General features: G+C 47.3%; 1 protein-coding gene across 3 annotated transcripts in view; it reads right to left on the bottom strand.

Moving 5' to 3' along the window:
• The window catches only part of NFAT5 (nuclear factor of activated T cells 5), a 118,651-nt gene extending 95,408 nt beyond the window's left edge, over positions 1-23,243 (bottom strand). For 2 of the 3 annotated variants that reach the window (XM_040329530.1, XM_040329532.1), the window contains exon 1: positions 22,800-23,243. In XM_040329530.1, the coding sequence (XP_040185464.1) occupies positions 22,800-22,893 (94 nt within the window). In that variant the 5' untranslated portion in view covers positions 22,894-23,243. Of the gene's footprint in view, positions 1-9,756; positions 9,947-22,799 lie in introns of those variants that run through there. The other variant, XM_040329531.1, reaches the window with a different exon arrangement.
• Between the last annotated feature and the right edge of the window lie 1,129 nt (positions 23,244-24,372).

The following is a 24,372-nucleotide window of genomic DNA, read 5'->3' as shown; positions in this document are numbered from 1 at the left end:
CCATTGGCTGCGGTCAATCAAATCCACTGATGCAGTCACCGGGGACTATGGACGGCAAGTGTATGACACGGGAGCACGCCCGCAAGGTAACCCCCAGATGGTGTTATCTAATGCGGGGGAGGAGCCGCGAGAGCCACCGTGGGACCCCAGAAAAAGGGCGATCGGGGCCACTCTGTGAAAAACAAACTGCACAGTGGAGGCAAGTATGACGACATGTCTGTTTTTTTAAACAAAAGTTAATGATGAACTATTAATATTACTTAAGTACTCTGGATTGAGACAAATACACATTATCGAGGGATAGGCTTTGTTCACATTTCATGTCTGAGTTTTACAACCACTTTAAAGCAATTGTCATCAATGACCTTGCAAAGTGAACACAAGAATAAAGCTTCTACTTATTGAACAGAATAACCCCCAATTAGTGTGTGTGCAGTAATGACCTTCGGAGAACGTATATGAACATATCGAGAACGATCATTTAGGGTGGCGCGTTATCAGCCGTGTCTATCTGCTCAATGAGTCCTGGAACTTGGACATAATTAATATCTATTATCTGGAATACCAGAGGCTAATAAACTATAGCGTGCGTCTTATAGCCGCTACAGGAGACGCCTACAATCCTCTCCTAATGCTATTCAGTCACCGAAATCTTTGGGGCCACAAAAGTTGTCCCTGAAAAAAGAAGGAAACTAAAGCTGGCCGTACATTAGGCAAATTTGGTTTAAAATTTTAGTTTCAAATCCGAATTAAAGTGTTACTAAACCCACAACAGTAAAATCAGAGTCTATTAGCTGGATTCAGGTAGGGCAACGCCGGCATATCAGTAGATATGCCGTCGTAACTCTGAATCTACGCCGGCGTAAATTTAAGCGTATTCTGGAAACCAGATACGCTTAAATTAGGCTAAGATACGAGCGGCGTAAGTCTTCTACGCCGTCGTATCTTAGGGTGCAATTTTTCTGCTGGCTGCTAGGTGGCGCTTCCATTGAGTTCGGCGTAGATTATGTAAATGACTAGATACGCCGATTCACGAACCTACGTGCGCCCGTCGCAGTAAAGATACGCTATTTCCGTAAGAGATACACCGCATAAAGATAAAGCTGCCCCCTAGGTGGCGTAGCCAATGTCAAGTATGGCCGCTGTTCTCGCGTCGAAATTTGAAAATGTTACGCCGTTTGCGTAACTCGTCCGTGAATGGGGCTGGACGTAATTTATGTTCACGTCGAAACCAATACGTCCTTGCGGCGTACATTGGAGCAATGCACACTGGGATATGTACACGGACGGCGCATGCGCCGTTCGTAAAAAACATCAATCACGTCTGGTCACCACCCATTTACATAAAAGATTGTCCTGTATTTGTCTCCATCCATCTTCCCATCAACTCTGACCATCTTCCCTGTCCCTGTTGAAGAAAACCATCCCCACCACATGATGCTGCCACCACCATGTTTCACGGTGGGGATGGTGTGTTCAGGGTGATGTGCAGTGTTAGTTTCCCCCACACATAGCATTTTGCTTTTAAGCCAAAAAAATGTAATTTTGATCTCCTCTGACCAGATCACCTTCTTCCACATGTTTGCTGTGTCCCCTCCCCCACATGGCTTCTCACAAACTGCAAACAGGACTTCTTATGTCTTTCTCTCACCAATGTCTTTCTTCTTGTCACTCTTCCATAAAGGGCAGATTTGTGGAGAGACCACTAATAGTTGTCCTGTGGACAGATTCTCCCTCCTGAGCTGTGGATCTCTGCAGCTCCTCCAGAGTTACCATGGGCCTCTTGGCTGCTTCTCTCTGATGAATGCTCTCCTTGCCCGGCCCGGTCAGTTTAGGTGGACGGCCATGTCTTGGTAGGTTTGCAGTTGTCCCGTACTCCTTTCCATTTTCCGATGAAGGATTGAACAGAAGCTCCGTGAGATCTTCAAAGCTCGGGAGATTTTTTTTATAACCTAACCCTGATTTATACTTCTCCACAACTTTATCCCTGACCCGTCTGGTGTGTTCCTTGGCCTTCGTGATGCTGTTTGCTCACTTAGGTTCTCTAACAAACCTCTGAGGGCTTCACAGAACAGCTGTATTTATACTGAGATTTAATGACACACAGGTGGACTCTAATTAGTTGACATCTGAAGGCAATTGGTTCCTCTAGATTTTAGTTAGGGGTATCAGAGTAAAGGGGGCTGAATACAAATGTACCCCCCCCCCCACACACACACACACACACACACACTTTTCACATATTTATAAAAAGTGTTGAAAGCCGTTTAACATTTTCCTTCCATTTCACAATTATGTGCCACTTTGTGTTGGTCTATCACATTAAATCACAATAAAATAAATTAAATGTTTTTGCTTGTAACATGATAAAATGTGGGAAATTTCAAGGGGTATGAATACTTTTTCAAGGCACACTATGGGGTAGATTCACGTATAATGGCGTATCTTTGTGCAGGCGTAACGTATCCTATTTACGTTACGCCTCCGCAACTTTTACAGGCAAGTGCCGTATTCTCAAAAGAAAGTTGCGGCGTAGCGTAAATAGGCCGGCGTAAGCCTGCCTAATTCAAATTGTGAAGAGGTGGGCGTGTGTTATGTAAATTAACCCTGACCCGACGTGATTAACGTTTTTCACGAACGGCGCATTGGTGCCGTCTGTGGAATTTCACAGTGTGCATTGCTCCAAAGTACGTCGCAAGGGCGTATTGGTTTCAAAGTGAACGTAACTGACGTCCAGCCCCATTCACGGACGACTTACGCAAACCACGTAAATTTTTCACATTTCGTCGCGGGAACGACAGCCATACTTAAAGTGGAGGTTCACCCTTTAAAACAATTTCTCACATCACACGGAGTCGCGGCATCCTACCGACAGAATGCCGGTGTTTTTTTTTTTTTTCTCAGCACATACCTCTTAATCCCGATTTTCACCTCACGGCAATCCCGCGGGAGTGGGCGTTCCCAAGCACTGCCTGTGATTGACAGGCTTCCGAACGGCGCATACTGCGCATCACGGGTTGCCGACAGAACCCGAACGTCGGTGCGCAGGCGCCGTATAGAGCCGCACCGACGTTCGTTTTTTTTTGGCAACCTGTGACGCGCAGTATGCGCCGTTCAGAAACCACCGACATTCTGTCGGTAGGATGGCGCGACTCCGTGTGATGTCAGAAAATTTTTTGAGGGTGAACCTCCACTTTAACCTTGGTACGCCGCCTGTACGCCTCATATAGCAGGGGTAACTTTACGCCGGGAAAAGCCTAATGTAAACGGCGTAAATGTACTGCGTCGGCTGGGTGTACGTTCGTGAATTCGCGTATCTAGCTGATTTACATATTCTAGGTGTAAATCAGCGTACACGTCCCTAGCGGCCAGCGTAAATATGCCGTAAGAGAATTACGCCAGTCGGATCTAACAGAAATCTATGCGGAACTGATTCTATGAATCGGGCTCAGAGATACAACCGGCCAGACTCAGAGATACGCCGTCGTATCTCTGAGTCTGGCCGGTTGCATCTCTGAGTCTGGCCGGTTGCATCTCTGAGTCTGGCCGGTTGCATCTCTGAGTCTGGCCGGTTGCATCTCTGAGTCTGGCCGGTTGCATCTCTGAGTCTGGCCGGTTGCATCTCTGAGTCTGGCCGGTTGCATCTCCTTTGTGAATCATCCCCTAATTTTATTATATATATATATATATATATATATATATATAAAAAAAATTATATATTTATATTCTAGACACTGGAACGTAAATGTTCAAACCCCGAGCGGTCCCTCTAATTTCGGCCGTGGTCTACATTCTAACCACAGCAGAACTGGCCCCCGGTCGCCGATCGGTCACGTCTAGTAGAGACGGAAGATGCGATTCCTGACTACACAGTAGCTGGTTTTGGCTCATGAGAGTTGAGCAACAACTGCAATCATTGAACGCCATCAGCTCCTCGACTTCGAGGATTTATCCAGCCCTGAATAGGAGCTTTCTATAAACATGAAGGGAAGCAAAAGCAGAGGCGTCGCCATAGTAACCAATCAGATTCCAGCTCAGATCTGAAGACTGATTGGTCACTAGGTGCAACACCTCCACCTACATAGGTTGAAGAAAAAAAATATTGTGCCCATTAAGTTCAACCAAAAGGAAAACAAACCTGCAGAAGCCTAAACCCGCGGGGGATCCAGAAGAAGGCAATGAACTCCGACAGGGAAAAAGTATTTCTTGAACCCGAAGGAAACTCAGATACTCCCTGGATCAGTACTTACTCTATCCCAGGGGGAGGCAACCTCGGCTCTCCAGCTGTGCTGAAACTACAAATCCCATCATGCCTCTGCCTCTAGGAGTCAAGTCTGATTGTCAGGGTCTTGCAATGCCTCGTGGGACTTGTCGTTTCAAAACAGCTGGAGGGCCGAGGTTGCCTACCCCTGCTTATCCTAACAAATGTGCTAAAACACTTGCTAGATGTCAACAGCTAAAATTAAAGTCCCTATAGAAAATAATGCGTACATTGGGGAAAGGAAAACCCAACCCTTTTCACAGCTCACAAGCCAGCCCCGAATCCTCCTAAACTCCCTGCAAACAGCTGGGTGCCCGGAGTCCACCTGTCAGGACCTGGATCACCTGCCGGTGGCACTGTGGTTCACTGGGCGGAAGGAAGTATGTAATTCCAGTGTCCACCACCAGGCGTCTCACAACAGATGCTAGAAATCAGTAAATCTGATGCTGGCTGCTGGGAGGGTATTTAGGTCCTCCCTTACCAAGTGCATCTCACTCCAGTGTTTTGCCTGCTGCCAGCAGTTATCCTGATCTTACTCCTACCCTGTACCCGTTTCCCCCCCTTGTTCCTAATCCCAGTTTTGGCTCCCCCTTCCCACCTACTCCCTGTCCCCGTCAGTTTTCCCTGCTTGACGGTGTTGTCCATTTTGTATATACCGGCCGGCTAGCTAGCTACCCTCCCCGGCCGGCTAGCTAGCGACCCTCCCCGGCCGGCCAACTAGTTAGCCTAGCGACCCTCCCCGGCCGGCCAGCCAGCTAGCGACCCTCCCCGGCCGGCCAGCCAGCTAGCGACCCTCCCCGGCCGGCCAGCCAGCTAGCGACCCTCCCCGGCCGGCCAGCCAGCTAGCGACAAGCCACTGCCAGTTAGCGACCCGCCACAGCCACTGCCAGTTAGCGACCCGCCACAGCCACTGCCAGTTAGCGACCCGCCACAGCCAGTTAGCGACCCGCCACAGCCACTGCCAGTTAGCGACCCGCCACAGCCACTGCCAGTTAGCGACCCGCCACAGCCACTGCCAGTTAGCGACCCGCCACTGCCAGTTAGCGACCCGCCACAGCCACTGCCAGTTAGCGACCCGCCACAGCCACTGCCAGTTAGCGACCCGCCACAGCCACTGCCAGTTAGCGACCCGCCACAGCCACTGCCAGTTAGCGACCCGCCACAGCCACTGCCAGTTAGCGACCCGCCACAGCCACTGCCAGTTAGCGACCCGCCACAGCCACTGCCAGTTAGCGACCCGCCACAGCCACTGCCAGTTAGCGACCCGCCACAGCCACTGCCAGTTAGCGACCCGCCACAGCCACTGCCAGTTAGCGACCCGCCACAGCCACTGCCAGTTAGCGACCCGCCACAGCCACTGCCAGTTAGCCCCAGATTTTCCGCTACACTATACAAGACCCACTCTAAGTTACTGATCACCGCCATTACAGTATAGCAGCTATAGCTTCGTAAATTCCAGTAAATATCTGTTAGTTTGCAGACGCCATAACTTTCACACTAACCAATCAATAAAAAGACAGGCACAGGCAAGGACCAATAGGAAGGTAGCTGGTAACCCCTTGACTTTCCTTCCCAAAATCAATATTGGCAAAGCAGAGTATCCCATTTTCTGTAATCCCCGGGTGGAACCCAGAATACACTGAAAGGTGCGGCACCCGAATAAACAGGGCGACTTTTCTTCTTCTTTTTTTTTTTTAAGCAAAACTAAACCCTCCAATCAGTTTTAGCCAAAGAAAGCCGCTATCTTGGTCTCGGTTTGATCTACAACTGCCACGGTGCTGCACATGTGATCAGTTATGACTTCAGCCATTGGATGGTGTAACAGTCTAGCTGAGAACACGTCCAATGGGACAGCGACATTCTCGACACGTGACGTTTTTCAAAACTGTTAAATACAATGGATTTCCTTCCACTTTAAGTGGAACCGGAGCCAAACCAGGACCGCGCCTCCCGTAATGTATCAATATCAATGTTATGTATCAATGTATTAATATCAATGTGATGTATCACAACATTTCAATAAAGTTAAAAAAAAAAACAGTACGATGCATGAGATCATCATAACACACCAGAAGGCCGGGTGTCAGCGAGCGCTTTCCTCATCACACAAATATTATATCAGACCTGTGCCCACACTACGACCTAATCACCCCGACACTACAACCTAAACACCCCCGACACTACAACCTAATCACCCCAACAACCACAAACTAAACACCCCAACACTACGACCTAAACACCCCAACACTACGACCTAAACACCCCAACACTACGACCTAAACGCCCCAACACTACGACCTAAAACGCCCCAACACTACGACCTAAACACCCCTACGACCTAAACACCCCGACCTCACACCCTTATGCAACAAACTTTGCTCCCCATGACAGAACCAAATCACCTCACAACCTAACCATCCAGTACTACAACCTAAATATTCTCTACTAGAACCTAATCACCCCAAGTCACAACAAACATCACAATAATCTTCCAATGCTACAACCTAACCTCCTCACGGTACAATCTAATCATCTAACACCACAACCCAACCGCCTCATAGTACAACCTAATCTCACAACACAACTTAATCACCCCATGTTGCAACCAAATCCCCCCACAATACAACATAACCCCCTCATGACAGAACCTAAATCGCCACACAACCTAACCTTCCCATTTGACAACCTAATCACCCAACAACACAACCCCCTCATGGTAGAACCTAATCTCCCAATGCTATAACATAATCACCCCACAAAACAACCTCCTCACGGTACAACCTAATCTCACAACACAATCTAACCTAACTTCCCCATGGCACAACCTAATCATTCTGTACTAGAACCTAATCACCCCAAGCCACAACCTAATCTCCCCACGATGCAGCCAAATCACCACACAATACAACCTAACCTCCTCATGACAGAACCTAATCACCCCGCAACACAACCTAACCTTCTCATGTGACAACCTAAATCACCTAACACAACCTCCTCATGGTACTACCTAATCTCCCAATGCTACAACCTAATCACCTAACACAATTTCCTTGTGGCACAACCTAATCTCCCCATGTTATAACAATCACCTCACTACCCAACCTCCTCATGGTACAATCTAATCTCGCAACACAACCTAATCTAATCACCCCAAGCCACAACCAAATCACCCCACAATTCAACCTAACCTCCTCATGACAGAACCTAATCGCCTCACAACCTAATCACCCCCAAGCCACAACCTAACCTCCTCATGACAGATCCTAGCCATCCAGTACTACAACCTAAACACCACAAAACAACCTAACCTCCTCGTGGCACAATCTAATCTCACAACACAGTCTAATCGCCCCAAGCCACAACCTAATCTCCCCATGAAGGAACCAAATCACCCCACAATTCAACCTAACCTCCTCATGACAGAACCTTCTCATGCGACAACCTAATCACCTAAAAACACAACCTCCTTGTGGTACAACCTAATCTCCCCACGCTACAACCAAAACGTCACACTACAACCTAACCTCCTTGTGACAGAACCTAATCACCGCACAACCTAATTCATTCTCTACTAGAACCTAATCACCCAACACGACCTAACCCCCTCATGACCAATCCTAATCATCCAGTACTACAACCTAAACACCACACTACAACCTAACCTCCCAATGCCAGAACCTAATCATCCAGTACTACAACCTAATCTCCCCATGACAGAACCTAGTCACCCAACATCCTAATAATCCAGCACTACAACCTAATCAGTCTCTATTAGAACCTAATCACCCAACACAACCTAACCCCCTCATGACAAATCCTAATCATCCAGTACTACAACCTAAACACCACACTACAACCTAACCTCCCAATGACAGAACCTAATCACCTCACAACCTAATCTATTCAGTACTACAACCTAACCTCCTCATGACAGAACCTAATCGCCTCACAACCTAATCACCCCCAAGCCACAACCTAACCTCCTCATGACAGATCCTAGCCATCCAGTACTACAACCTAAACACCACAAAACAACCTAACCTCCTCGTGGCACAATCTAATCTCACAACACAGTCTAATCGCCCCAAGCCACAACCTAATCTCCCCATGAAGGAACCAAATCACCCCACAATTCAACCTAACCTCCTCATGACAGAACCTTCTCATGCGACAACCTAATCACCTAAAAACACAACCTCCTTGTGGTACAACCTAATCTCCCCACGCTACAACCAAAACGTCACACCTAATTCATTCTCTACTAGAACCTAATCACCCAACACGACCTAACCCCCTCATGACCAATCCTAATCATCCAGTACTACAACCTAAACACCACACTACAACCTAACCTCCCAATGCCAGAACCTAATCATCCAGTACTACAACCTAATCTCCCCATGACAGAACCTAGTCACCCAACATCCTAATAATCCAGCACTACAACCTAATCAGTCTCTATTAGAACCTAATCACCCAACACAACCTAACCCCCTCATGACAAATCCTAATCATCCAGTACTACAACCTAAACACCACACTACAACCTAACCTCCCAATGACAGAACCTAATCACCTCACAACCTAATCTATTCAGTACTACAATCTAACCTCCTCATGACAGAACCTAGTCACCCAAAATAACCTAACCTCCTCATGACAGAACCTAATCACCCAAAATAACCTAACCTCCTCATGACAGAACCTAGTCACCCAACATCCTAATAACCCCAAGCCATAAACAAATCTCCTCACGACATAAACAAATCTCCTCACGACATAAACAAATCTCCCAATACGACAACCTAATCCCAACACCCTCCTGAGCGGAGTATGAGTGGGGTATGAGCGGGGTATATGATCGGGGGTATGAGCGGGGTATATGAGCGGGGGGTACGAGTGGAGTATGAGCGGGGGGCATGAGCGAGGGTACGAGCGGAGTATGAGTGGGGTATATGAGCGGGGGGTAGGAGCGGGGGGTATATGAGCGGGGGTACGAGCGGAGTATGAGCGGGGGTATGAGCGGAGGAGCATAAGGGGGGGTATGAGCGGGGGTATGAGCGGAGGGGCATAAGCGGGAGTATGAGCGGGGGGTATGAGCGGAGGAGCATAAGGGGGGGTATGAGCGGGGTATGAGCGGTGCATGAGGGAAGGTCGGCACTCCAGTACACAGGACATCTACAATACATACTCCTTGGGATTCCCTAGCAACGCCCCTAGCAACCAACCAGATTCCAGCTGTGACTTTTCCAGGACAAGTCTGGGGATAGAAGAACACTTCTGATTGGCTGCCCATTCAGTATGAGATTGTAAGCTCTTGGTACCAGAACCCGGCGCCCCCTGCAGGACACTCTCCATGATTCCTCCCCTCCCCCACATGAGCTCCTCCTCCCAGAATCCTCCGCGGCAACCTTAGTACGGAGAAGAGCGGAGCTCGGTGTCCCCCCATCCCCCGCCTCCTCCTCCAACCCCCCCGGGGCCCCCCCGCCGCTCACCTCGGGAGTACAGAGACTTCGGGGACTCAAGGTCAAGGTCAGCGCTGAGCAGGGAGATGAAGTCGGAGGGCATGGCCGCCCGGGCCAGCGAAGGAGGTGCGGAGAGTCGCTTCGGTAAAGTCCCGGTCCTTCTCTCCGGTCTGTTCAACACTGACAGGAACCGACGGCACGCCCCCCTACTGCCAATCCACTGCGCAGGCGCGGGGCGGGGCCTGCCCGCTGACCGAGACAGACCGATTCAAGGAAGCGGGGGCGGGGCCTGTCGGCTTTGACGGGCAGGCGAAGGTTTCCAGGGGCGGCGCTTTACGGGCGCGCTAGCTCTGTGGCGACCGTAACTAAGGGGCGGGGCGGGGGGGGGGCTAAGCGCTCGGTTGGAGATTCTGATAGGTTGGAAACTTTGACAGAACAGCGCCCGCTGTGCGTGACGTCCGTAGTGAGCGTCTACGCGCCGACGTCCGTCGTAGGCGGGTTTTAGCAATGAAGGATAGGTGACGGCACCAATAGGGTTGCGTCCCAGAGTCAGAAGGCGGAAAGTGATTGGCTGCCGGAGGACCTGTGTGTTCTGAATGGTAGTATGAGAAACAACAGGTGTCTGCGAGAGCAGGTGTGTGCGTGAGGGAAGGCTGAGCGTTGTCATTATCAGTCATTGTGATTATTAACCACTTCCAGCCCTGACATTTCTCTCCTACATGTAAAAATCTGTATTTTATTGCAACTAAAAAATGACTCAGAACTCCCAAAACATTGTATATGTTTCTTTAGCAGAGACCCTAGGGCAGTGATGGCGAACCTTGGCACCCCAGATGTTTTGGAACTACATTTCCCATGATGCTCATGCACTCTTCAGAGTAGCTGAGCATCATGGGAAATGTAGTTCCAAAACATCTGGGGTGCCAAGGTTCGCCATCACTGCCCTAGGGAATAAAATAGCGGTCGTATTTTATCACGCACAGTATTTGTGCAACAATTTTTCAAACGTGTTTTTTTTCGTCAGCACCCAAAGCCCCCCCCCCCCCCCGACCTCTAAGGGGCACGGTAGTCCCCAGGGCCCCCGGATGGCATCACCCAAAGCTCCACCCCCCCACCTTAAATCGCGGCGGCAGCCCCACCCCCCCAGCTTCTCAATTCTCTGGTCCAGGGGGCCCATGCCTTAAGCTGTGTAAGGGGCCCCCAAAATTCCTGATGGCGGCCCTGGGCGTCGACGGTAAAGCGTCGCTAGTTTTAACGGCGCTTTACCGCCGTTTTAGAGGCGCTTTTAACCCCCGGCCAGCAGCCAAATAAAGAGTTAAAAGCGCCCCCTCAAAGCGCCGCTGCCGAGCCACTTTGGCGGCGCTGCCCATTCATTTCGAATAGGCAGGGGGCGCTTTAGGTGTGGCGTATGCACGGCTCCTAAGGCGCCTCAAAGAAGCCGCTTGCAGGTGATTAACCACTTAAGGACCGCCTCCTGCAGATATACGTCTGCAGAATGGCACGGCTGGGCACAAGCATGTACAGGTACGTCCTCTTTAAGTGCCCAGCCGTGGGGCGCGCAACCCGGTCCGAAGCTCCGTGACCGCGGGACCCGCGGACCCGATCGCTGCTGGAATCCCGCGATCGGTCCCCGGAGCTGAAGAACGGGGAGAGCCGCGTGTAAACACAGCTTCCCCGTTCTTCACTGTGGCGCCGTCATCGATCGTGCGATCCCTTTTATAGGGAAACACGATCAATGACGTCACACCTACAGCCACACCCCCTACAGTTAGAAACACAAATGAGGTCACACTTAACCCCTTCAGCGCCCCCTTGTGGTTACCTCCCAAACTGCAACTGTCATTTTCACAGTAATCAGTTCATTTTAAATGCATTTTTTGCTGTGAAAATTACAATGGTCCCAAAAATGTGTCAAAATTGTCCGAAGTGTCCGCCATAATGTCGCAGTCACGAAAAAAAATCGCTGATCGCCGCCATTAGCAGTAAAAAAAAAAAAATGCAATAAAACTATCCCCTATTTTGTAAACGCTATAAATTTTGCGCAAACCAATCGATAAACGCTTATTGCGATTTTTTTTTTTTAACCAAAAATATGTAGAAGAATACGTATCGGCCTAAACTGAGGGAAAAAACATTTTTTTTTATATATTTTTGGGGGATATTTATTATAGCAAAAAGTAAAAAAAATGTGAATTTTTTTCAAAATTGTCGCTCTATTTTTTTGTTTATAGCGCAAAAAATAAAAACCGCAGAGGTGATCAAATACCACCAAAAGAAAGCTCTATTAGTGGGAAAAAAAAGGACGCCAAATTTTGTTTGGGAGCCACGTCGCACGACCGCGCAATTGTCAGTTAAAGCGACGCAGTGCCGAATCGCAAAAAACTGTCCGGGTCCTTTAGCTGCCTAAAAGGTCCGGGTCTTAAGTGGTTAAGAAATAAAATGTGGCGCCACATTTTATTTTTTATTTATTTTTTATTTCTTATTCACTTTACAATTATCCTTTGTTGCGTTGGCTGTCTAAAATATTTTTTCCTTAGAGTTTAGCGCAATATATTCACAAATTTTTCTTAAGTGGTTAAATACCACCAAAAGAAAGCTGTATTTGTGTAATTATTCTGAAGCGAAGATACAAATTTCATTTGGGTGCAGTGTCGCACGACCGCGCAATTGTCATTCAAATTGCGTCAGCGATGAAAGCTGATAATTGGCCTGGGCAGGAGGGGGTAAAAGTTGCCGGTATTAAAGGGGTTAAGTTATTATTGTTATTATCCAGCTGTCCATCCAGGAGCAGTACTGCAGTCACCTCCCATCCACCTACAGCCCAGCAGAGACTTGGGAGCCGATGCCATCGGGTAAAATGTAATGCCCTCGCCCTTTCACTTGCGGCATTTATAATTCAGGCGCCTGTTGCATGAGATGCAAATTTAATGAATCCTCACAAGCCTGGAAGTGACATCCAATCAGCTGTCTTCTTCACTCAGGATGGAGTGTTTATTCCGTGATGCTACAGCCCATGGAGGGCCCTTTGCGCTCTCATTTAAAGGAATGCTCCACCTTTCATGCAAAGGGGCTGATTTACTAAAACTGGTGCAGCCGTGCACGGGAGCCAATCAGCTTCGAACTTCAGCTTGTTCAGTTAAGCTTTGACAATTAAGCCTGGAAGCTGATTGTACCAGATTTTTACTTTTACACAGTAACCAGTGCATTTTTATAGCACTGATCGCTGTGAAAATGACAATGGTCCCAAAAATGTGTCAAAAGTGTCCGATGTGAGAGGGGGAGGGTGGAGAGGGAGGGGAGAGAGAGAGGGGGAAAGGGAGGGAGAGGGGGAGAAAGGGAAGGAGAAAGAGGGGGAGGGAGAAAGGGGGAGAGAGAGGGAGGACAAAGAGGGAGATGAGAGAGAGAGAGAGGGGGGAGAGAAAGGGGAGGGAGAGAGAGAGAGAGAGGGGGGAGAGGGAGAAGAGGGGAGGGAGAAAGAGGGAGTGAGAGAAGGGGGAGAAAGAGGGAGATGAGAGAGAGAGAAGGGGGAGAGAGAGAGGAGGGAGAGGGGGAGAAAGAAAGGGAGGGGGAGAGAGAGAGGGGGGATGGAGAGAGGGAGTGAGAGAGGTAGGGAGAAAGGGGGAGAGAGAGGGAGTGAGAGAGGGGGGAGAAAGAGGGAGATGAGAGAGAGAGAGAAGGGGGAGAGAGAGAGGGAGAAAGGGAGGGGGAGAGAGAGAGAGGGGGGATGGAGGGAGGGAGAGAGAGGGAGTGAGAGAGGGGGGAGAAAGAGGGAGATGAGAGAGAGAGGGGAAGAGAGAGAGAGAGGGAAGAGGGAGAGAGAGAGGGGGGGGAGGGAGAGAGAGGGGGGAGAGAGAGAGAGGGGGGAGAGAGAGAGGGGGGAGGGAGAGAGAGGGGGGAGAGAGAGAGAGGGGGGAGAGAGAGAGGGGAAGAGGGAGGGAGGGGGAGAGGGAGAAAGGGAGGGGAGAGAGAGGGAGGGAGAAAGGGAGGGGAGGGAGAAAGGGGGAGTGAGGGGGGGAGAGGGAGATGAGAGAGAGGGGGGGAGAGAGAGAGGGAGAAAGGGGGAGTGAGAGGGGGGGAGAGAGAGGGAGATGAGAGAGAGAGAGATGGGGGGGAGAGTGAGAGAACCATCATCTACATCAGTGAATGGGACCCGGGGGCATACGAGGCAAACCCTCACTCTCTGGGTTGGATCCATTCTATTTGGCTAATTGATGATAATTATCGAGCGATTACCTAATAATAATATCAACCGGTTCATCCAGTTTTCTGATACTGTAAACAAATGTCATTGCCCTTGCAGAGACCTTATGGCCGCCACAATCAAAGATCCCAACAGAAGCAACAACCATACTGATCCTCATTTAGATGGACAGACTTTATACTCTACACTGACCACTACACTGACCTACCTGATCCCTACACTCAACACTACACTGACCTACCTGATCCCTACACTGACCTACCTGATCCCTACACTCAACACTACACTGACCACTACACTGACCTACCTGATCCCTACACTCAACACTACACTGACCTACCGGACCACTGCACTAACCTACCTAATTCCTACACTGACCATTACACTGACCAACCTGATTCCTACACTGACCTACCGGACCACTGCACTAACCTACCTAATTCCTATACTGACCATTACACTGACCTACCTGATTCCTACCCTGACCTACCTGATTCCTACACTGACCACTACACTGACCTACCTGATTCCTACACTGACCTACCTGATTCCTATACTGACCACTACACTGACCTACCTGATTCCTACACTGACCACTACACTGACCTACCTGATTCCTACACTGACCATTACACTGACCTACCTGATTCCTATACTGACCACTACACTGACCTACCTGATTCCTACACTGACCACTACACTGACCTACCTGATTCCTACACTGACCACTACACTGACCTACCTGATTCCTACACTGACCACTACACTGACCTACCTGATTCCTACACTGACCACTACACTGACCTACCTGATTCCTACACTGACCTACCCGATTCCTACACTGACCACTACACTGACCTACCTGATTCCTATACTGACCAACTAGACCACTACACTGACCTACCTGATCCCTACACTGACCTACCTGATTCCTACACTGACCTTTTCACTGACCTACCTGATCCCTACACTGACCATTACACTGACCTACCTGATTCCTACCCTGACCAACTAGACCACTACACTGACCTACCTGATTCCTACACTGACCTGATTCCTATACAGACCACTACACTGACCTACCTGATTCCTATACTGACCAACTAGACCACTACACTGACCTACCTTAACCCTACACTGACCACTACACTGACCTACCTGATACCTACAATGATCTGATTCCTATACAGACCACTACACTGACCTACCTGATCCCTACACTGACCTACCTGATCCCTACACTCAACACTACACTGACCTACCGGACCACTGCACTAACCTACCTAATTCCTATACTGACCATTACACTGACCTACCTGATTCCTACCCTGACCTACCTGATTCCTACACTGACCACTACACTGACCTACCTGATTCCTACACTGACCTACCTGATTCCTATACTGACCACTACACTGACCTACCTGATTCCTACACTGACCACTACACTGACCTACCTGATTCCTACACTGACCATTACACTGACCTACCTGATTCCTATACTGACCACTACACTGACCTACCTGATTCCTACACTGACCACTACACTGACCTACCTGATTCCTACACTGACCACTACACTGACCTACCTGATTCCTACACTGACCACTACACTGACCTACCTGATTCCTACACTGACCACTACACTGACCTACCTGATTCCTACACTGACCACTACACTGACCTACCCGATTCCTACACTGACCACTACACTGACCTACCTGATTCCTATACTGACCAACTAGACCACTACACTGACCTACCTGATCCCTACACTGACCTACCTGATTCCTACACTGACCTTTTCACTGACCTACCTGATCCCTACACTGACCATTACACTGACCTACCTGATTCCTACCCTGACCAACTAGACCACTACACTGACCTACCTGATTCCTACACTGACCTGATTCCTATACAGACCACTACACTGACCTACCTGATTCCTATACTGACCAACTAGACCACTACACTGACCTACCTTAACCCTACACTGACCACTACACTGACCTACCTGATACCTACAATGATCTGATTCCTATACAGACCACTACACTGACCTACCTGATCCCTACACTGACCTACCTGATCCCTACACTCAACACTACACTGACCTACCGGACCACTGCACTAACCTACCTAATTCCTATACTGACCATTACACTGACCTACCTGATTCCTACCCTGACCTACCTGATTCCTACACTGACCACTACACTGACCTACCTGATTCCTACACTGACCTACCTGATTCCTATACTGACCACTACACTGACCTACCTGATTCCTACACTGACCACTACACTGACCTACCTGATTCCTACACTGACCATTACACTGACCTACCTGATTCCTATACTGACCACTACACTGACCTACCTGATTCCTACACTGACCACTACACTGACCTACCTGATTCCTACACTGACCACTACACTGACCTACCTGATTCCTACACTGACCACTACACTGACCTACCTGATTCCTACACTGACCACTACACTGACCTACCTGATTCCTACACTGACCACTACACTGACCTACCCGATTCCTACACTGACCACTACACTGACCTACCTGATTCCTATACTGACCAACTAGACCACTACACTGACCTACCTGATCCCTACACTGACCTACCTGATTCCTACACTGACCTTTTCACTGACCTACCTGATCCCTACACTGACCATTACACTGACCTACCTGATTCCTACCCTGACCAACTAGACCACTACACTGACCTACCTGATTCCTACACTGACCTGATTCCTATACAGACCACTACACTGACCTACCTGATTCCTATACTGACCAACTAGACCACTACACTGACCTACCTTAACCCTACACTGACCACTACACTGACCTACCTGATACCTACAATGATCTGATTCCTATACAGACCACTACACTGACCTACCTGATCCCTACACTGACCTACCTGGTCCCTACACTGACCTACCTTATTCCTACACTGACCTACCTGATTCTTGCACTACTCACCCCCCCCCCCCCCCCCCATATGAACAGTGTAGATCGGTTGATTTTGCTCACCCCTCAAGGGCCTCCATGATGATCCATCGGAGCGGGGCTCCCCAGCACCCAGCCGCTCCTCAGTACCCCCTCCGCTGTTGTCACACACGCACACATGGGCCACCCGCACCAGAGGGATCATGGGGGACAGGCTGGACCACTGGAGTCACCAAGCGGGGGGGCAACACAGCGCACTTGGGGGGGGGGGCACAGTAATGATTTTGCACCCCCCCCCCAATGTTGCACCCGGGCGAGAGTACCAGATGCCTTTCCCATGCCACTGCAATCCGGGGACAAATCCGGGGACAGACTGTCTTCGGGGACAGGGTCCTCAATCCGGGGACTGTCCCCAGAAACCGGGGATATCTGGTCCCCCTACCCCATAGGACTTGATAGGGCCCAACTGGATGTGGCTTTTGAAGCGTTTGACGTTCCCCGGTAGTTACCGTGAGCCATTGGGGGCTCCCTCTAGTGGCTAATGCAAAAAAATCTCTATGATGAATACAATAAGGCCCCTTTCACACAGGCGATCAGCTCAGTCACATTTTTTTTGCACGCGCCCCCTAGTGGTCTTAAAGCGTCCGATGTATAGTAAACCTACGGCGATTTTCCCAGGCGAGCCAGTATAACTGTGGCGGCTGCTCAGCTACTGGTTAAAGTAGCACAGTGCTGAATAGCAAACAATGGCGCCTGGTCATGAAGGTGTGGGGGGGTAAAATCTCCTGGCACTCAAGTGGTTAAAGGAAACTGTCATTTACACTTTTCTCACTAAGATGACATTCCTTTGCCAAGCCAGTAAAATAGTCAACTCTGTATACAGTATATTGCGTCCTTATCTCGGGTGACGCCGCGACGTGAGGTATGTGAACTTTCCAACCGTACATTTTCAATGACAACATTTGTTTGGTGATAAATATAGAAAAAGCGTAAAGTTGTCCTTGCAGTAAAAAAAAAAAAAAAAGAGCAAGATCTGTTGATATATCTGACCCCTCCCCCTCCCCCCACCTTCCCTCTGTAATAAATAGCAGTCATGTGACATACAAACAGGGCCGCCATCAGGGGGGTACAGGCAGTACACCTGTAAGGGGCCCGGAGGGCCCCAGATGGCAACCCACCCTTTTTTTTATTTATTTTTTATAAATAAAAAAAAAAAAATATTTTATTTTTTATTAAAGGGCCAAATTTATTTTTATTTTTTTTGAGGTCCGGAGATCCCCAGGGCCCCGGATGGCAACCCCCCTTTTTTTTATTAATTTTTTATAAATAAAAAAAAAATTAATATTTTTTTATTTTATTTTTTATTAAAGGGCCAAATTTTTTTTTATTTTTTTTTTTCGAGGTCCGGAGATCCCCAGGGCCCTGGATGGCTACCCCCCCCCCCCCCTTTTTTTATTTTTTTTTTATAAATAAAAAAAAAAAATTATTTTATTTTTTATTAAAGGGCCAAATTTTTTTTTATTTTTTTTTTGAGGTCCGGAGATCCCCAGGGCCCCGGATGGCAACCCCCCTTTTTTTTATTAATTTTTTATAAATAAAAAAAAAATTAATATTTTTTTATTTTATTTTTTATTAAAGGGCCACATTTTTTTTTATTTTTTTTTTTCGAGGTCCGGAGATCCCCAGGGCCCTGGATGGCTACCCCCCCCCCTTTTTTTATTTATTTTTTATAAATAAAAAAAAAAAATTATTTTATTTTTTATTAAAGGGCCAAATTTTTTTTTATTTTTTTTTGAGGTCCGGAGATCCCCAGGGCCCCGGATGGCAACCCCCCTTTTTTTTATTAATTTTTTATAAATAAAAAAAAAATTAATATTTTTTTATTTTATTTTTTATTAAAGGGCCAAATTTTTTTTCGAGGTCCGGGGGTCCCCAGGGCCCCTTTTTTTTATAAAAAAAAATCTATTTTTTATATATTTTTGTATTTCTTTTATTTTATATATATATATTATATTATTATTATTATTATTATTATTATTATTATTATTATTAAAGGGCCCAGAGGTCCCCAGGGGGCTACCCCCCTTTTTTTATATATATTTTTCTTTATTTCTAATTTTTTTGTAAAGGGCCCCCCCTCCTGCTTCTCAATTTCAGGCGGCAGCACCCCCCCCCCCGGTTCTCTGCTCCAGGGGGCCCATGCCTGAGGCTGTGTAAGGGGCCCCCATAATTCCTGATGGCGGCCCTGCATACAAAGTTGCAACCATTGATGTATTTTTAGTATATGGCTCTGGTAGTGAACGGGTCAATAACTTTTTAGATGGTGATAAAGCCTTACATACACCCGGTAAAGTGACTGGACTCACGGAGATGAAGAAGAAAAAAAAATCCTCCTACATAAGTTGTACCTGTTTATCTACCTCTCTCTCTCCTCTACGTCCCGTTCAAAGTGCAGAATTTATACACGCTTGTCTGAGCTGTCAGAAAGCAGGGGGGGGGGGGCGGAGAGCTGAAAAAGGTTTTACACTCTGCAGAGCTTAGTGAGAGCTGATTGGAGGGAAGAGATCTCCTTCACACAGCACACAGGTACAGAGCTGAGGCTGTCAATCACAGGCTGTGTGCTGGAGCTCCCTCCCCCTGTCACCCTTTTAGATGGCGATAAAGCCTTACATACACCCGGTAAAGTGACTGGACTCACAGAGATGAAAAAAAAAATCCTCCTACATAAGTTGTAACTGTTTATCTACATGGCGTTCAAAGTGCAGAATTGATATAAGCTTTTCAGCTGTCAGAATGCAGGGAACAAGGTTAGGTTACACTCTGCAGAGTTCAGTGAGAGCTAATTGGAGGAAAGAGACCTGATTCACACAACACACTGGTACAGAGCTGAGGCTGTCAGTCACAGGCTGTGTGCTGGAGCTCCCCCTCCCCCTGTCACCTTTTTACCTCTTGGGCCCCATACTCACGAGCAAACATGTCTGCTGAAACTGGCCCGCAGGCCAGTTTCAGCAGACATGTTTGGTCGTGTGTGGGCGCGAGCGGGCCGAATTCCAGCAAACATTTGCCCGCCGGGCCTTTTCCCAGCAGACAAATATTCCTGGACTTGTTTTAAAACAGTCCGCTGGAATTCAGCCCGCTCGGACATGTACGGTCGTCAGTACAGACCTACCGTACATGTCCAGGCGCCCGCCGTCCCTCGCATGCGTCGAATGACTTCGACGCATGCGTGGAAGCATTTTAAAGGCGGGCCGCCCACGTCGCCGCGTCATTGTCGCGGCGACACCGCGTCATCGACGCGGCGACACCGCGGACACGCCCCGCGTATTGTTTACGCGCGGACTTCTGTACGATGGTGTGTACAACCATCGTACAGAAGCCCTCTGGCAGACATGTATGGTGGAAACGGTCCGACGGACCGCTTTCACCATACATGTTTGTCCGTGTGTACCCGGCCTTGGTGTCAGTAAAACTTGTCAGAAGTGACTCATGCAGATAGCAGAGGAAGGAGGCAGCAGAATGGGTAGGCCATACTCATTGATTTAGGGGGAGCCTGGATCCAGATTCCAACACCCAGCACCCCCACCCTCCAATTTTGCGAGGCTAGTGCATGATTCACCAAGCACTTACCTCGAAAATTGCACCGTCAGATCGTAACTCCCCCGGCGGAATTCAAATTCCGCGGCTAGGGGGAGTGTACAATTTAAATCAGGCGCGTTCCCGCGCCGATTTAACTACGCATGCGTCGCCGGCGAAATTTGCCAGTGCGCATGCTCCAAATGACGTCGCTAGGACGTCAATGTTTTCGGCGGCTACGTAAATTCCGGCCATCCGTATTCCCGATCGACTTACGCAAACGACGTAAAAATTTGAATCTCGGCGCGGGAACGACGGCCATACTTAACATCAGCTACCCCTCATATAGCAGGGGTAACTATCCGCCGGAAAATGCAGAACGCAAACGACGTAAAAAAAAAGCGCCGGGCGGGCGTTCGGTCTTGAATCGGCGGTTCTCCTCATTTGCATATCTGACGCGTAAAAAACTGGGACGACACCTAGCGGCCGGCGGGAGATTGCAGCCTAAGATCCGACTGGTGTAAGTCACTTACACCAGTCGGATCTAAGGGAGATCTATGGGAACCTGATTCTTATGAATCAGTCGCATAGATCCGACCATGGGATCTCACAGATACGACAGCGGATCACGAGATCCGCCGTCGTATCCCCTTGATGAATCTGCCCCAATGTGCTTTGGGGAGGGGGGAAGCTGGAACTCCTCTTTTAGATGTGATCTAGCCATAGACATGAGATCTGATTGCGGGATCCTTTTGTAGAACGACTGCGAGATAAACTTGCACCATCGCCCCAAACCAGGCGTGATTGCATTTATAATATAATAATAAAAATAATATAATAATTGAAGAAATAAAGCCTAAAAAAGAAAGCGAATGCAGCCATCATATCAAAGAATTAGTAAGACTCAATATAATAAATAAAATCTAATATAATAATGAAAATAATAATAATATAATATAATAATTGAACAAAGAAAGCCTAAAAAAAAGAAAACAAAAGCAGCCATCACATGTAAGAATTGGTAAGCTGCAATATAAAATATAAGAATAAAATATAAAAATAAAAATAATAATAAAAAAATGAATAATAATATAATATAATACTCAAAGAAAGAAAGCATAAAAAAAGAAAACGAATGCAGCCATCACATCTAAGAATTGGTAAGCCTCAATATAATAAATAAAATATCATATAATAATAAAAATAATAACAATAATAATCACATCTAATAAATGATTATAATAAATATAATATAATAATACAAATAATAATAATATAATCTAAATCTATAAATGATTATAATATAATAATAATATAATATAATAAATGATTATAATACATAAAATAAAATATAATATAATAATACAAATAATAATAATAATCTAATGTAATAAATTATTATAATATAATAATAATCTAATCTAATAAATGATTATAATAAATATAATATAATAATACAAATAATAATAATAATCTAATCTAAATCTATAAATGATTATAATAAATATAATATAATAATACAAATAATAATACTAATCTAATCTAAATCTATAAATGATTATAATAAATAAAATATAATATAATAATACAAATAATAACAATAATAATAATCTAATGTAATAAATTATTATAATAAAATAATAATAATCTAATGTTATAAATTATTATAATATAATAATAATCTAATATAATAAATGATTATAATATAATAATAATCTAATGTAATAAATGATTATAATAAATATAATATAATAATACAAATAATAATAATCTAATGTAATAAATGATTATAATAATAATAATAATAATAATAATACAAATAATAATAATCTAATGTAATAAATGATTATAATAATAATAATAATAATAATAATAATATAATAAATAAATATTGTACAGGATTTATAAAGCGCTGACAGTTGACAATATAAGTACAGACAGTACAATTACAATACAGGAGGGATCGGATAGATCGGAGGGATCGGATGGATCAGAGGGATCGGATGGATCGGAGGGATCAGAGGGATCGGAGGGATCGGAAGGATCGGAGGGATCGGAGGAATCAGAGGGATCGGATAGATCGGAGGGATCGGAAGGATCGGAGGGATCGGAGGGATCAGAGGGATCGGATGGATCGGAGGGATCGGAGGAATCAGAGGGATCGGATAGATCGGAGGGATCGGAAGGATCGGAGGGATCGGAGGGATCAGAGGGATCGGATGGATCGGATCGCTCGGCTCGTTTACAATCTATAAGATGATATAAAAGTGGAAGGTTTTCGTGTGATAATCATCGATCGGGTGATTTGTTGCCTTCCTCTTACCTCTCTGTCTCTTTCCAGCAGAGATAACTCCGGGGGGTCGCCAGCGACTCGCCAGCCGAGGAGCCGAGATGATGTCTTCGGAGAGGGAGCGCATAGCGCCGCGCACTTTCAGCTCGTGGAAACTCTCTCTCTAGGTCGCGGCGAATGTTTGGCAATCAATAAACGTCTTTATTTTTGTTTGTGAAATCCAAGAACAGGAGTCGCTTGAGCCGCTCACGAAGGAATTCCTGGTTGGCTGTGCCTGCTCTGGCATGGGCACAGTGGCGCTGTGTTAGATCCACGCGGTGCCCTCGTACTTTTGGGGGGTGGGGTGGTTAGCTCCTCGTCCGATCAGGTCTCCGCTGGCTGCAGCTTATGGAAGACGGGGAGCCGCGGATCGATACGGAGAATTCCTCACCGCTACAGTAACTAAACCTGTCTGGCAGCTTCCAAGCCGAGTCCTTCCAAGTCAAACACATCGGTCCCTCTGCCTTTTGTCTTCGCTAAAAATTAACTCCTTGCGTAATAGTCACCGCGCCAAGCCGGGAGCTCGGGATGTCACAGCGTTCGCTCCGCCGTGTCACTCAGGATAGAACGTTAAAGTGACACCAAACCATATCCTCCAAAGAGGACCCCGACATATTCACTACTTAAAGGGTAACTCCGCTTTCTGGGGAAAAAATAAATCAAATATAATAATATTGCATACACAATCCATATGTTACAATCTGTTACAGCCCCTGCACCTCTGGACCCCTTTACATTACACAGCCGCATACCTCTGGACCCCTTTACATTACACAGCCCCCCGCACCTCTGGACCCCTTTACATTACACAGCCGCATACCTCTGGACCCCTTTACATTACACAGCCCCCCGCACCTCTGGACCCCTTTACATTACACAGCCCCCGCACCTCTGGACCCCTTTACATTACACAGCCCCCCGCACCTCTGGACCCCTTTACATTACACAGCCCCCCGCACCTCTGGACCCCTTTACATTACACAGCCCCCCGCACCTCTGGACCCCTTTACATTACACAGCCCCCCGCACCTCTGGACCACTTTACATTACACAGCCCCCCGCATCTCTGGACCCTTTTACATTACACAGCCCCCTGCATCTCTGGACCCTTTTACATTACACAGCCCCCTGCATCTCAGGGGCCCCTTTACATTACACAGCCCCCCGCACCTCTGAACCCCTTTACATTACACAGCCCCTGCATCTCTGGACCCTTTTACATTACACAGCCAGATACCGCTGGACCCCTTTACATTACACAGCCAGATACCGCTGGACCCCTTTACATTACACAGCCCCCCGCATCTCTGGACCCTTTTACATTAAGCAGCCGCATACCTCTGGACCCCTTTACATTACACAGCCCCCCGCATCTCTGGACCCTTTTACATTAAGCAGCCGCATACCTCTGGACCCCTTTACATTACACAGCCCCCCGCATCTCTGGACCCTTTTACATTAAGCAGCCGCATACCTCTGGACCCTTTTACATTACACAGCCCCATACCTCTGGTTGTCTGCCTCCTACCTACTTGATGTCTGTTTACCTGCACTGTCTCCATTGTAG

This window comes from Rana temporaria, chromosome 11 (assembly GCF_905171775.1).
Source record: "Rana temporaria chromosome 11, aRanTem1.1, whole genome shotgun sequence".
Lineage (NCBI taxonomy): Eukaryota > Metazoa > Chordata > Amphibia > Anura > Ranidae > Rana > Rana temporaria.
The sequence above is the reverse complement of the archived record's forward strand: the minus strand, read 5'-3'. Positions and strand labels throughout refer to the sequence as shown.